This window comes from Marmota marmota, unplaced genomic scaffold (assembly GCF_001458135.2).
Source record: "Marmota marmota marmota unplaced genomic scaffold, marMar, whole genome shotgun sequence".
Classification (NCBI taxonomy): Eukaryota; Metazoa; Chordata; class Mammalia; order Rodentia; family Sciuridae; genus Marmota; species Marmota marmota.
Window position 1 is genome coordinate 17342530 of NW_025999990.1, and position 14966 is coordinate 17357495.

At 38.5% G+C, this 14966-nt stretch overlaps 1 protein-coding gene across 3 annotated transcripts in view; it reads right to left on the reverse strand.

The window, feature by feature from the left end:
• Window positions 1–14036, reverse strand: part of Me2 (malic enzyme 2) — a 68106-nt gene extending 54070 nt beyond the window's left edge. Inside the window, exons 1-2 of one of the 3 annotated variants that reach the window (XM_048806209.1) lie at window positions 13548–14036; window positions 692–812 (exon numbers count right to left, since the gene is read on the reverse strand). In XM_048806209.1, the coding sequence (XP_048662166.1) occupies window positions 692–799 (108 nt within the window). In that variant the 5' untranslated portion in view covers window positions 800–812; window positions 13548–14036. Of the gene's footprint in view, window positions 1–691; window positions 813–4914; window positions 4937–13547 lie in introns of those variants that run through there. The other 2 variants (XM_015482375.2, XM_048806210.1) reach the window with 2 other exon arrangements.
• Between the last annotated feature and the right edge of the window lie 930 nt (window positions 14037–14966).

A 14966-nucleotide genomic window follows, 5' to 3' on the forward strand; every position in this document is an offset into this window, starting at 1 on the left:
GTGTATGTTCTGATAGGAGCAGGCTCCAAGAAGCAGTTTCCGCGGGTTCTTTAGCACTGAGCCTGAGTAATTTGTCTGCAAGCCGCAGGCGAATGGCAGCCTGAAATTACCTGTTCTATGGCTGAATGAGCTGCAATCAGTTGAAAACAGGGATGGTGACATCAGCTCTCCAAGATGGTGGCCGCTGGCTTCCTCTGTGGTCTGACCAGTGTGGAGAACCGAATTGGACCGCTTCCTTCCCCCGTCTCAAACCCAGAATTCAGCACTGAGTACGGTGATTGCACAGCTGGCAGAAGCCTGCGGAAACTGCAGCGCTGTATCTTTGCATTGCTATCTCCTCGTTTCCCAGCGCGCGCCCAGACTCTAGCCGCGGGGCGATTTGCTGAATAAGCAGTGTGACCCTCCATGCGGACAAATCTCTCGCGTTTGAGCCCCCGTAGCTGATCCTCGTGCGATGGAAATCCTTCCTCTAGGTTTTGGAGCACCCCAATTTTGCTGGATATTCCTAACAAGATAGCTTTTAGCCTTTCAAACTCGTCATTCTCCCGTACAGTGACAGGGTACACAGGGGTAATGCTCTCACTTCGCCGCCATCTTCCTATCCACCCACAAAATTTTCTTAACATCATTCTAAAATATCAAACCTTTATCAGGAAGAGAGAAAATTTACATTGGTATGAATGTTACTAACCTTGTTTGTTCTTGGATTCAACATGAGTGGCTTGCCTTTCTCTTTCCTGTGCAAATGACGACATGCCACCGAACAAGGAGTGGCAACTGCTCTTAACCGGGAAAACATCTTTTTCTTTCACCTGTCAAAAAATGAAGCAAATAAACTGATGAGAAAAATATTGTAGAATTCCATGTACATAACATATCAGCTTTCAAAAGTAGATTTAGAATCTTTCCACATGTGAAAATACTCTTTCAAAACGCATCTACTTTTCCTCAAGTTCTATCAGTTGGAAAAGGGCAGCCATATGCTGAAGGTGAAGACTGAACTTTCCCGATAGCACTCTTAATTCTTGGATAATAATCAATGTTACATTTTATATACAACCTTCCATATGCCAGACCACATACTGAACATTTAACTTCTTTCTAATCCACACAAATGTGACAAGGTATGTGTCTCCTATTCTGAGAAACAAATTGAGAGGTTAATAAACAAGGATACATCTAAATAAACAGCAAAGTGGGTTCCATTTAATGGGCCTGTAAGTCAATTTGAAGGTGGAAAAGTAAGTCTAGGAAAGCGGAACATTTACATTGATGGATGAGAAGCTACACAAATTCTTTACCTAGAGCTAGAATTCTAATGTTCTCCATTCAATGCTTAAATTTAATGTACTAGTTTGCCTTAAAAAAAACCTGTTGTTTAATATAAAAACCATGTAAATTGGCTAGAAAACATATTAAGCAACGGTTGTCCTTTTAGACCTATCATAAACATATGGAAAACTACACATTAAACCCTAAATACTTAGTGGAGATAATAGATTCTTCTGCTTAATCAATTCTCCTACAAAGAACTAGAATTTACAATATCCATTTATTTTTTTAAACTTTACAATCATTGCAATTATCACAAAGTGATTTTTTTATTTTTAATTTTTGGCAGCAAATTTTTTTTAATGGAATTTCTAGTTGATGAGAAATCCATATATGGTGGCAGTAAAATCATTTACAAAAGGACTTAAAAATTAATTTCTGAGAGGAAACACATAAAAGTAACAATTTCATTTTATTTATTTATTTTTGTTTGCTTTTTTTGGTATTGGAAACTGAACCAAGAGGTACTTAACACTGAGCCACATCCTCAGTCCTTTTTATTTTTTATTTTGAGACTGGGTTTCCATAAGTTCGTTAGGGCCTCGCTAAACTGCCCAGGCTGGTCTCAAACTTGCAATCCTCCTGTTTCAGCCTCCCAAGTTGCTGGAACAACAGGTGTGTGTGACAGTAACTATCTTAAAGTGAACAATTCAGAGGCCTTTATTAACATTTTGCCACCTCCATCTAGTTCCAAAATATTTTCATCCCCTATAAGAAGACCCCATACCCATTACCCAGTTATTCCCTCTGCCCCTCCTCCCACCACCAATCTTCCTTCTGTCTTCCTTTTGCACTATCAAGAGACAAGCACTAGAAAATAACTGATCTGTTTTCTTAAAAAAAAGTCACTGTCATGAAAGCAAAGATCAAGAACTACTGGAACTTATAAAAAACTAAACTGATAATAACTAAATGTAAAGCCCAATTATAGACTAAAATAATATTTTAAAAATGCTTCATATAAAGACACACTGTAGATGACAAAGTATTATATAACTTGAAATTTTCTGAATTTGCAAACCATATATAAGATATTCTAGCCAAGGACTGTGGTGCACATCCGTAATCCCAATGGCTCAGGAGACTAGGGCAAGAGGATTGTGAGTTCAAGGACAGCCTCAGCAACTTTGTGAGGCCAAAGCAACTTAGCAAGACCCTGTCTCTAAATAAAATAAAGGGCTGGGGATGTGGCTCTGTGGTTAAGCACTCTTGGGTTCAATCCCCGGGCCAAAAAAAAAATAAAAAGATATTCTTACTCTGAATACATACTCTGAAGTACAAAGGGCCAAAGGAATGTGATCTTTGCAATCTATTTTCTGAAATTTCTCAAAGCAAATTTTAAAAGATAGAAATTTACACAGTAGCTTCAAGTATACTAACAAATGCTGGAGTAGTGATCTAAATGTATGATAAAACCTCAGTGAAGACTGAAATGGCATTAAATTTTAGATGTAAATTTTTAGCGATATAACTACTGATGTTGTGAGAAAAGCCTTTTGGCTTCACTCTTCGTTTCAAACTTTGTAGCAAAGAGGAACAGCCTCTGATAAACAGAAATTCAAAGCCACCAAAGGACTGCTTAAAAGTCCACATTAAAGGCAAAATGTATATACTGTTAGGCTGTATTTGTCCATTTAAAAAAAAAAAAAAATATATATATATATATATATACACACATATATATATCTTGCCTAAAAGAAATGCCAAAAAAAGATATCTTCTAAAATAAGCTTTTACTTTCCAATAATTTTAGATTTAAAAAACGTTACAGACAGTACAAGAGTTCCCATGAACACTCAGTTTCTCCTGAAGCTTCGGAACAGATGTTGAAGGAATGAGTTATTTCTAGGAAAGAAAAATGCCCCACCACAGCTTAAATTTCATCATCAGCCAAGACACTGACTTTAAAGTCTCAAGACTGAATGGTTTCATGGGCAAAACAAGACTGTTTTATGATGGTGCTGTTTGACACTCAGAGACCAGTAAGCTTTTCTAAAATGTAACAAGCTGTGACCTGTTTTGATATGGTGCTTGACTGAAGGATGTTTTTTACGTTTTTATAAGGTTGCAAAAGGAAAAATGTACATGACAGAGATGCATATGGTTCATAAAGCCTAAATATTTACTCATGGTCCTTTACAAAAAATTTTGCTGATCCCTACTTCAAATTCCTATGATCTGAAAGCCAAGATATAAAATCTCCTGTGTTTTACAGAAAGATGGACAGAGACACACACACACACACACACACACACACACAAGGTTCCAGTGGTGGCAGCATTTTTTCTTCTTTATTCATGTCCAGAGGTCAGCATGGACTTCAAATAGGGTTGTTTTGAAAGTGTTACTGATTATTTATTCTTGGGTACCTGAATATTCCAGTTTTCAATAACTATGTTGAAGTTGTTTTCTGCCATCCATGAACCTCAGAAATAAGGTATAATGTACTTGATGTTTCAAAAGCATTGCATAAGACTTAGTGTGTCACCAAAACACGCAGCTGTGGATGGTGATCTTGATATTAAGATATCAAGCTGTGTTGGAAATTCTTTAATATTGCCAAGAATGTTTCACTCATTTTAAAAAGCCATGAAACCAATTAAGTTTTAAATAGTCAAAGCACATTGGGAAAACAATTAAAAAAATGTACGAATAATTTGAAAGGTTTTCTGCTCTTTTAAAAATGTGGACCTGAGAGGCTGAGGAAGAAGGATCATATTCGAGGCCAGCCTTAGCAACTTAGCTAGGCCCTAAGCGAGATCTAAATTAGGAAAAAAGAAAAAAGAAAAAGAAAGAGAAATTGGAAAGCACTGTACAGTACAGGTAGCTAGGTCAAAACAGGAAGGATGGTATTATTCATAACTTCAAGGAAGAAATTTAAGAATTAATTGTGGGCCTTAAAGAAAATGACAAAGAATGTGGAATATGGGAAGAACAAAAGAATAGTGACTAAAAGGAAAAGCCAGCAATGAGAAATCTTCATAATACATTGTTAAAAAATAATTCAAGAGCTGGGCATGGTGGCCCATGCCTGTAGTTCCAGCTACTTCAGAGGCTCAGGAAGGAGGATCCCTTGATTCCAGGAATCTGAGGTCAGCCTGGGCAATAGGGTAAGATTCCCAACCTTTAAGAAAGACAAACAAAAACAAAAGAAAATGTACATGAGTTTTGGGGCTAGGGATGTAGCTCAGTGGTAGACTGTGTATGCACTAGGGCCTAGGTTCAATCTCCAGCATCCAAAGTGGGGAAGCTAAAATACTTGTACAAAAAAAGACACCATAAACAAAAATAAATGACAGCACAAGAGAAAGTATCACTTCATATCTAAGGATCCTATTTAGAATAAATGAAGAGTCCCTACAAATTTAAAAGACAAACTCACAAAAAACCAGCAAAGAAATAAGAATAAATAACTCAGACAATAAGCAATTTAGATTATCCTCAGTAGTAACCAAGGAAATAAATAATTTTAGTTTTTACCCATATTGCCAAAAAAATTTTAAAAATTAATATGCAGTATTGGTGAAAGTACAGAAAACAAGAATCTTTAATAAGAATACAGCTGGATACAGTGGTACACACCTGTTATCCCAGCTACTCAGGAGACTGAGGCAGGAGGATCAAGTTTCAGGCCAGCCTCGGATATTAGCAAGGCCCTGTTTCAAAAAAATAAAAAGGGGCGGGGAGCTCAGTAGTAGAGAACCTTTTGTTTCGATCCACAGTATTGTAAAAGAAAAAAAAATTCATAGTCTTCTAGATGGAAATTTAGCCATGACTATAAATTTTGAAAATAATTCCCTCATTCTAATAATTCCAATTATAGAGTATGCTAGAAAAATGCTCACAGAAGAATATAAAAAAACTAGATGAAGATGTTCAAACTAGCATTAATAAAAAAAAATGGTATCAACAGTGCTTCATGAAAGGTTAAATAAGGTATAACATCCATATCACAGAATATCACGTAACAATTTAAAGAGGGTAAGAACTACACAGGCTTTCATAAATATTATTTTAAATTAATTCGCTTTTTAAACCCGAATAGACCCATTTATGAGTCAATCCAATCAGAAATTAAAACATTAAATGCAATTCTAATATAACTTCTTTTGAGAAAAAAATGAGAAAAGTCTCTAGATATTGACACTGTTAATATTCCCTAAAATACTGTTTAGCGCAAGGAGCAAAATCCAGAATATATATGGCATGAAAAACTTATGCTTTTTTAAAAAATGTATTTATTTACAACTTATATATAAATGTATAAAGATCTGGAAAGATAGAGAAGGACAAAGAGAAAGGACAGATAATATGAAATGTGACTTTAAACTTTGACTTGACATAATTTGTATTTCTTCCCCCCAGCTACTCACTCCCTTTCTTTGAAAGCAAATATTATAACCAATTTCTTGTCCTAGACTTGTTTTAAAGTTTAAGGAAACAGGAAACTGGGGAGTGGGGGTTAATGGACCTACTGCCTATGGATAACATTAATGAACAAAATCTTCTATTCATAAATAAAACAAGTATTTTTTCACTCTACTCACACAACAGTTCAGACACAGATTCTGTGAAGATGTACTTACTGCTTCTTTTCCAATACTCTGTACACTGCCTACTTCTGTGACCAGGTGTATATGGGATTTTCTCTGCACATTAAACAATTCTCTAGAAGATACCAACTAGGTGTCCTATAATTCAATTCAATACAATTCTGACACCACCTGGAGATAGTGTCAGATGCCACAGATTAAGTGTTCAGTCTCACAAGACTGCCCTTACTTCAGATGCCAACTCTAAGTAGTAAGTTGTCAACTATACTTCTAACAAACCAGTGCACACAGTGGGGTTCCCACTACTTACTTCTGGTTTGATAAAGAACGATTCCCAGATCTCAGAAGAAAACTTTTACTTATATTTACCAGTTTATTACAAAGGATATACAAAAGATACAGATGAACAGCCAAATAAAGAGGCACACAGGACAAGGTATGGGGGACAGGAGAGCTCCCAGCACCTTCGGTATTAGGCAACCCAAGAACCTCATGATATCTTCTCTAAGAGCTTATTGTCCAGTACTGCCCTTCCCAGAGGTCAAGAGCGGGGCTGAAAGACCGATCACCAGGTCTTTCTAGTGTCCAACCCCATCCTGGAACTCCCAAGGGGTCTTATTCTAAGTCACCTCAGAAGTACACATTCAGAGATAATCAAAAGGGGCTCATCATAAATGACAAGAGACACTCCTATCAGGAAATTCCAAGAGTCTCAGGAGCTGTGTGTCAAGAAAAGGGGCGAAAACCAAATACATCTTGTATAACACTACACTATTTTAATATGTAATTATGACTCTGATATTTACAGTTTCCTTCATAAAGTAGAAGATACGATATATCAATTTATCTATAATATCTATAATCTCTATGTGTGTGTGTGTGTGTGTGTGTGTATTTACTGGACAATAAGCTCTATAAAAATCCTTACACAAGATTTCATGAGGATGGTGGGTTGCCTAATCCCTTAGGATGCTGGGAGCTCTCCCCTCTCCCATATTTTGCCCTAATGCCTTTTCACCGGTGTCTTTTGTTTATTTCTATAAAAATTTTTCCTGTATAGTTTATATACACAAGCCCCAAGCTAAACTGTTTTATTCTAATTAGTGGATTTACATACTTTAAACAGACTTTCTGTGAATAACAGTAAGTTATTATAAGTATTAGATATCAGCTAATTTAAAACTCTTATTTAAATAAAAAAAATTAAGCTCAAAGATAGAAATTGGTACATCCAATTTTACTCAGGTAGTTAGTAGTCCAGGGTTCTAAATTGATTTACCTTTCTTAATCCAAAATTTTTAGCTCCTGAGTTTTAGTTATGCTGCTCCTCTTTCTTAGATGCAAGACAAAATTTAATTTACTAAATAAACAATTTATCCACTTCATAGCATTTTAGTTATCAATTTCAGATATGCCATTTTTTCACTTCAATTATTTTATGTATAAATTTCAGTTTGGATCTTTTACTATATACATGTGTTCATGTTTCATAACTTAAAAAATCTTGGTTTCATTAAATATTTGTTCTGAAGACCTTTCCAAGACCTTCCCAAGATTAGTATTCTAAAGTCTTTAGTGCCTAGATATCTATCTATAAGCTCATTATTTTGAAAACAGCAATCTTTGACAGCACTCCCTACATGTTGTGTGCTGTAGAAAGCAACATTTGGAGACAGTTTTAAGTTTGCCTTTATAAAATCCAGAGGGTTTACAGGCTAAATCCAGTTTCTAAATTAGTTTCTGTACTAAATAGTAACACACCTCAGGGGAAGAATTCCAAACCCAAATTCAAATGAGTAAAAGATTTAGGATTCTGTTTTTGGTGTGGAGTGAGTGGCACAACTCTCACCTCCACGCCAGGGAAGATACAGATTTCCCAGTGACCCCCTGCCACTCCACCAAGAGGGCAGTGCTTTTTTATGAAGTACAATTAATTTGGGATCCCAATGTCATACAGACTTGGGAAATCAGTTTCCATCTCCTGGTGAGCAATATTACTACTTCAGACCCTTCCTAGTATTTATTGTTCCCTGTCTACCCACGGGACACTTCTCTACCACTCCAGCTCACTGCCAGAGGTCGTATCTTCATTTCTGCATGTGCAAATTTCCCTTTCTTGCTTTCAAACCTGGCTCTGTTTCTATTTCAGTTACCATTACTGTGTTTTTAGAGTAAGAAAGGGAAATTCCAACATGTGACTAATCGACCACCTTAAAGTTGAAGTTGATACAGTCATCACTTTGAACATATGTTATAATTACTTAGTCATCTATTGTGCCCCTACCACATAACAGGGCCAGAATGAGATCAAAAGTTAGTACTGCTCACGTATTTCTACTTAAAGCTACAGCAGTCCATGTCTTTCTAGCTATTATGAAACTTACATTTGATAGAAATTTATTAAATCACCACACGTACTACTCTCTTAATGTTCTACTGGTATCTATAGCTCTCCTTTATGAATTAAAAAATAAATAAATAAAAGAAAGAAAGAAAGAAAAAAAAGCCCAGAGTAGTGGCACATGCCTGTGATCCTAGAGACTCAGGAGGCTGCGAAGCATAGCAAGTTCAAAACCAGCCTCAGCAACTAAGCAAGGCTTTAAGCAACTTAGCAAGACCCTGCCTCAAAATAAAAAATAAAAAGGGCCGGGGATGTGGCTCAGTGGTTAAAACTACAGGCTTTCCCCAAGTTTTTTCTTTCTTTTTTTTTTTTTAATAACTTCTATGTACCTATGAATTATCTTCACTACCTCAACAATTAGGTATCTAATAAAAATGTACACTGCAGAAGAATAAACAGGAGCCTGCTTTGAGAAACTTCATTGATTTTAATTTTAAGAGAATCTGCTTTATAAGAGATTATTTACTCAGTTTCTTTAATTAGCAAGTTCTTGAAGTCTACTTTTAAGTATAAAATGATTCAAATCTGACTTCATATCTTTTAGGATTATATTGTTTAGAAGGTCCATGCCACTTTACATTCATTAACATACTGCAGAAAGCACTAACCACTGACTCTAGATTCTGTATACGCCAAGTTTCTGTAATCCTTTACAAAATTAGCCAAACAATATAATATTATTAGTAATATTAATTACAGCAACAGCAGCAGAGAAATATGCACCAGGTAGCTTCCCCTCCACTACAATAGTATTAAAAGAGGGCACCCAGGCGAAAGGAGGAGAAAACCTAAATTTTGGCATTGTTATTTAAAAAAAAAAAAGAGTCTTGAAGGACAACTTGATCACATGTTTATGTGGTTCTTTCAGGGGTAACATCATTACTTACCATAATAAAAACTTTGGTACCAAAATATTATAATATACTGGTGAGGTAGGCAAATTTAAAGGTAGTATGGATACATTTTATTTTAAATCAAAGGCAATCTGAAAAAAATATCTTTTGCAATCAGCAGTTAACTTAATTAAGACCAACATTTAAAATATGAAGTCTCATATTTTCAGCTCTAATTTTGCTTCTATCAAATACTGAATTCAGCCTGTATAATAAAGGTTACATCACCTGTCACAGATAACTGTGATGATCAAATAATAAAATATATGTAAAAGAGTATTATAATTTATAAAAATGCTCTATCATTAAATTACTCAAGTAAAATAAAATATAAAATAAAATTTAATAGTGTTTTTTGTGTTTTTTTGGTATCAGGGATTGAACTCAGGGGCACTCGACCACTGAGCCACATCCCCAGCCCTATTTTGTATTTTATTTATAGACAGGGTCTCACTGAGTTGCTTAGCACCTCACTATTGCTGAGGTTGGCTTTGAACTAGCGATCCTTCGGCTTCAGCCTCCTGAGCCACTGGGATTACAGGTGTGCACCATGGCACCTGGTTTAATGGTGTTTTTAAAACAACAGGCATGAATAAGAAAATAAATAAATAATAAGAAAAATACCCAATCTTTGCCAAAATTAGAATGCAAGACAGTTACAAAGAGAAACTGACAGGTGGAGTTATTATCAGCTGGAGACACATAAAATGAAGAAAACCACACCTAACTCCTTGTTTTATAGTAGGAGAGAAGAATAAAAGAAGTAAAAACAAGAAACAAGCCTGGGTGTGGTGGCACACATACCAATAATCCCAGTGGGAAGCTGAGGCAGGAGAATCCAAATTGAAGGACAGCCTCAGCAATTTAACCAGAATCTGTCTCAAAATAAAAAATAAAAAAGGGGGTGGGCAGGGCTGGATTGTGGCTCAGCGGTAGAGCACTTGCCTAGCACGGGCGGGACCCAGGTTTGATTCTCAGCACCACATAAAAATAAAGGCATTGTGTTGTGTCCATCTACCTAAAAGATCCTCTCTTTCTCTCTCCTTTAAAAAAAAGGGGGGGGGGCAGAAGGCTGGGGATGTAGTTTCGTGGTAAAGGGCCCTGGATTCAATATCCAGTAGAGGGGAGGGGTGAGAAAGAAAAGAAAACCAGGAAACAAAAGATGGTTGAGATTCCAACTTTAAATAAACATGCTAAATCAAGCTACTTACTCCACAGTTTCTTGGATACCATTAGGACATACCTCATTTTTCCCCTGGTGTGTCCGTGTCATTCAACCATACCTGGTCCTTTCCAAAAGTAAATTTTGATAAAGAAGGGGGTTCTTGAACTGGGAGGCAATGGAACTCCCTCTCCATGGTGTTTACAACCTGGACTGGGACTAAAACTGTTACGTCATTGGCTGCTGGAAGTCACCCTCCCCAGGCCTTTACCCAGGAGGCAGAAAAGAGTTGGTTAAGACCTGGGAGAGACCAAAACACTAGACACTGTTCACTAAAGAGAGGTTTTGGCTAATTATCAATTAAGAATCTGTTGTCACCTGTGTTCCCAAATGATCTGGTGTTAGTATGGAAGACATTTTCACTGGTCTGTAACCAAATAAGAATCTAAGACAATGTAATATATTCATAATACTAAACTATTTTTTTGTTTTTATGTCATAATTATGACCTTTCTACCTTTTGGATGGTAAAAATATTCTCTTTTAGGAAAGGATGGGGACAGTAGATTGCAGTAGTTTTTAAGAAGGTCCTTACTCTTGACAGAATTAAAAACTGGCAGTCTTACCTCTGGTCCCAAATTTCCCACCCCCATAAATATATTTTTAAAAAACTTGTCTATAAAGTCCAATCTGGGAACCACTAAGAAGTCTCATTTTTTTCTCATCAATAAAACAGGGAAAGGGAACTCTGTTTTGCAGAATTGTGTATAGTAATGATAATAGATATATAAAGCATCAAAACCTTAGAGCTTTATAATCTTAATTGTCATAATTGTTGAGCTTGATTGACTTGAAGGTTTATTCACTAAAACACATACCTAGGTTGTCTAGCAAGAGTGGTCAAAGAGCAAGCTCCAGAGTCAACCTGTCTGAACTTCAAATACTGGCTTTGCCATTTGCTACACTGGCGATTCTGAGTTAAGCTACAACCTCCCTGAGTTGCAATTCTTTCATTACTCAAATGGGGATGAACAAGAAAAGCTATTAAATAAGGCTGTTTTAAGAAGTCAATTAGATAATCCATTTAAGATACTTATCACAGTGCTCTGAGTGCTTTGATGAGTGCATTGATTATCAGTCATTCAAGGTGGTCATAAGTTGCTTTCTAAATGCCTGCTAGTTTCTCCATCAACATCTTCTAAAGATGAAATCCATACTAAGAGGCTGTGAAGATAATCATGACTAACATTCATTTAAAGCATTTCTTCAATTTAAATCTCCAGATCAAGAATGAGAATTTGGCAACAGATCCAGGCAAATCAAACATCTCTATGGAGTTGATTCATTACTTCTGAAATCTGTATCATGTTCACCAAACTAAGTATAACATGCAGCCATAAAGCAAAAGACTTTCAAACAAACTAGCTAACCTTTAATAAATTCACCAACATATTAAAATTTTAGTTTAACTTATGTAAACTTTAATATGGATTAGAATAGCCTCTTTATGTGAAATTAAATGCAAATTAGACACAAACAGCATTATAATAGCGTTTAACTTACCAAAAACAAAAACAACAAAACCCAACCCTAAAATGGTAAATAAGTTTTTCCTTTATAATTCTCACATGTATTTTCATTAAAAAACAGAAACATACAGAAACACCTTAGAAGGGTGAAACCCACAAGCAGCTCTTTTTCAGTAATAACTATTAAGCATGAGTATGTTACTCTCAAGAGAATGAAGAACGTCTACAAAAGCATTACCCAACATTTTCTATTAATGCCTGATAAAGGTTATATGATAAAGCACTTCTGGCCTCTATATAGAATTTTCAAGGCTTTTTAACTATCGTTAAGAGTCAGGTACAAGTTACAAATCAGGCCAAAAGTTGATTAAAAGTCCAATTTAAAAGACAATGAGGGCTGGGCTTGTGGCTCAGCCCTAGAGCATTCACTTAGCATGCGCTTGCCCTGGGTTCGATCCTCAGCCCCACATAAAAATAAATAATGTGTCCGACTACAGCTAAAAATAAATATTAAAAAAAGACAATTAAACCTTTGTTCTGTATTTCTGCAAGCTGTGTAACATAACAATATATAATCAACTAGTTATATACTCACACAAAAGATACATCTATTTGTTTTGGGAAAACGACTTCTCTGACTTCCAGAATATTTTGAAACTAAAGCTGAATATTTATGACATTACTTTGCAATTAGTTCAACAACAGGTACAAGTCCTTAAGGGAACACACACGTTAAGAGGGGAGAGTGGAACTATGAAGTTAGACTGCTTGAGTTTGAATCCAGGTTTTTAACTTAACGTTTGTATACTGGGAGATAATAACAGTACCAACCCCAAAGGGTTATTCTGAGATAATCTACTGAGAGGAGTGCCCCGCCCATCAGGAACAACAGAGCTTCTACTGTTATCCCAATTACAACATTAAAAGAAATAACAATGCCATTAACTGCTTTGCTTAGAAGTGATTGCCACAAGCCTCAGGAAGACAAATCCACAGGTATGAGATGACAAAACGTTTCTTAAAGAAGCACTTCGGTCGAGGTTATTTTGATCTCGCCTTTCACAAGCCACGTTAACTTTCTAGACTAATCTTCAGAACCAAAAAATAAATAAATAAATAAAGTCAAATCTAAGGTCACAAATGCAACACCACAGGCAGAGCTGGTTGTCGCGAGCGTTAAAGAAACACCTGCCAACCCTGGTGCACAGATGCTATTTCAAATGAATGGACTGAACCACTCCGGAACCACTCGGATCTTAGAACTTTCTAGTCTGCAGCAACTCTCTTTAAATGAGGAACACAAACACTGCCACTCCCTCATCCCGGCTGAGAAAAATATTCTGTCTAAGGGGTTTCCAGCCACAAAAATCGGTCTTGACCGGCTCCAGAGGAGGAAAAGAAAAGATGCCCAACCCCCGGGGGTGGGGTGGAAACCCCGGCACCAGCGAGCGTGGAAACCGGGAAAACATGCCCCAAAAGCGTGCGCCGGATCCGACCAGCCCCACATCCTCAGCTCGGGCTGCGCCGGCCGCTTACCTTCATCCCGGCGCGCATCCGCCAGACGCGGGCCGCACGCGTGGAGGCCGCGCTCGGCTTCCCAGGCCGGTCCCGAGAAGGCCGGCGCCCGCTCCCCGCCCAGCCCCGCAGCGCCAGGCCGCCCTCAACTGCGTACCGTGCCATGCCTTACCAGACGTTCACCCAGCGACAGGTGGTGCTTCGGGCGGAGAGGCCGCGGCCCTGCAGCTCGCTCCGCGATGCTCAGCCCCGGCGCCGCCCGGCCCTTCTCAGCTCCGAGTTTCTGAAGCCCGCACCACCTCTGGCTTGCACTGGCCTGGGCGGCCCCCACGTTCCGAGGTAGCCAGGAAAGCGGCGCCGGCCCACGGGCGGACGGACGGGAGCGCGGACCAATGGGAGGCAAGGAGCCGGCCGCGGGGCGGGGCTCCGCCTAGAGGCCTCGCCGCCGGGCGCTCCGGTTCCGCGAGCAGCACCTTCTCCAGCCCGAATCCACGAGGTTAACTGTTCAGAGGCCACGCACGCTTGTGTGGTGGCGATCCCGAGGACGGGAGAAGGACCCCGCAGAGTAGGAGGAACTCGGAGGTGCGCCTCCGTGAAAGAGCTGAGGTAGATTAACGGCGGCCCACGCCGGTCCCTCCTGGGGTCTACCGGAGTGTGGGGGGTCGGGGCCGAACGTTCGCGCGAGAAGAGGCTCTGCGCAGGCGCGGGCGGGGGTATCTGCGGGTAGAAGACTTGGAGTCCCGGGAGAAGAGAGGAAGCTGAGGTCTGGGTCCCTCCTGCACGATCCGTAGAGGATAGGAGACGATGGAGCTGGATACAGGGCAGAAGAATGGAAAGGGAGAAGGGGGAGTGCCCAAGAAACACTAGGCTCCCGCACTTGAGGAACTCTTTGTGTTTCGGAGCTGTTTTTATCAGGGTGTGTAAGACTGGCTCTTCCTCAAAATTCTGTGCCACTCTTCACCGCTGGTGACACAGTTATGGATCCGCAGGGGATTTACTAATCATCCCTACCGCCACATAACCATAAATAGATATTCAGTGTTCTCGGGAAAGCGCCGGTGCGCGAAATTTTCATGTCCTTGAAAGAGGCAAGAACCACGCCTTCCCACATCTGAACACACCCACGGTTAGGGTTTAGGAGGATGTTTATTCATTCTTAATTCAGAAATGTTGCCACCAGAAATTCCTTACAGTATTCGAAGTTTTATACTCTTAAAAATGGTAATGACAATTTAAGAAATAAGATGCAAGGCATATGGAATAAGCAAATTAAAAGAGATGGAAATGTAGGATGGAGAAAATTGAGGAGTACCAGAGAAAAACGAATCATTCCCTTCCAAAGTCTGACAATTATGTAAATTCTGGAGCAACCGTGCCACTCTGAACTTTGAAGGGTGGGGCAGGTGAGAGAACACTGTAGTTAGATTACAAATGATAGGTATGGCTCCTATAGTAACCACCGCAGTAAAAAAAAAAAAAAAGGGCTATAAATAAGCGTGACCTAAAATAACCCTGCTAGCCAGAAATTTTCAAGATGCAGCAAGCTGAATGAAGGAAACTTCAAAACTTCAACTGCCTTTG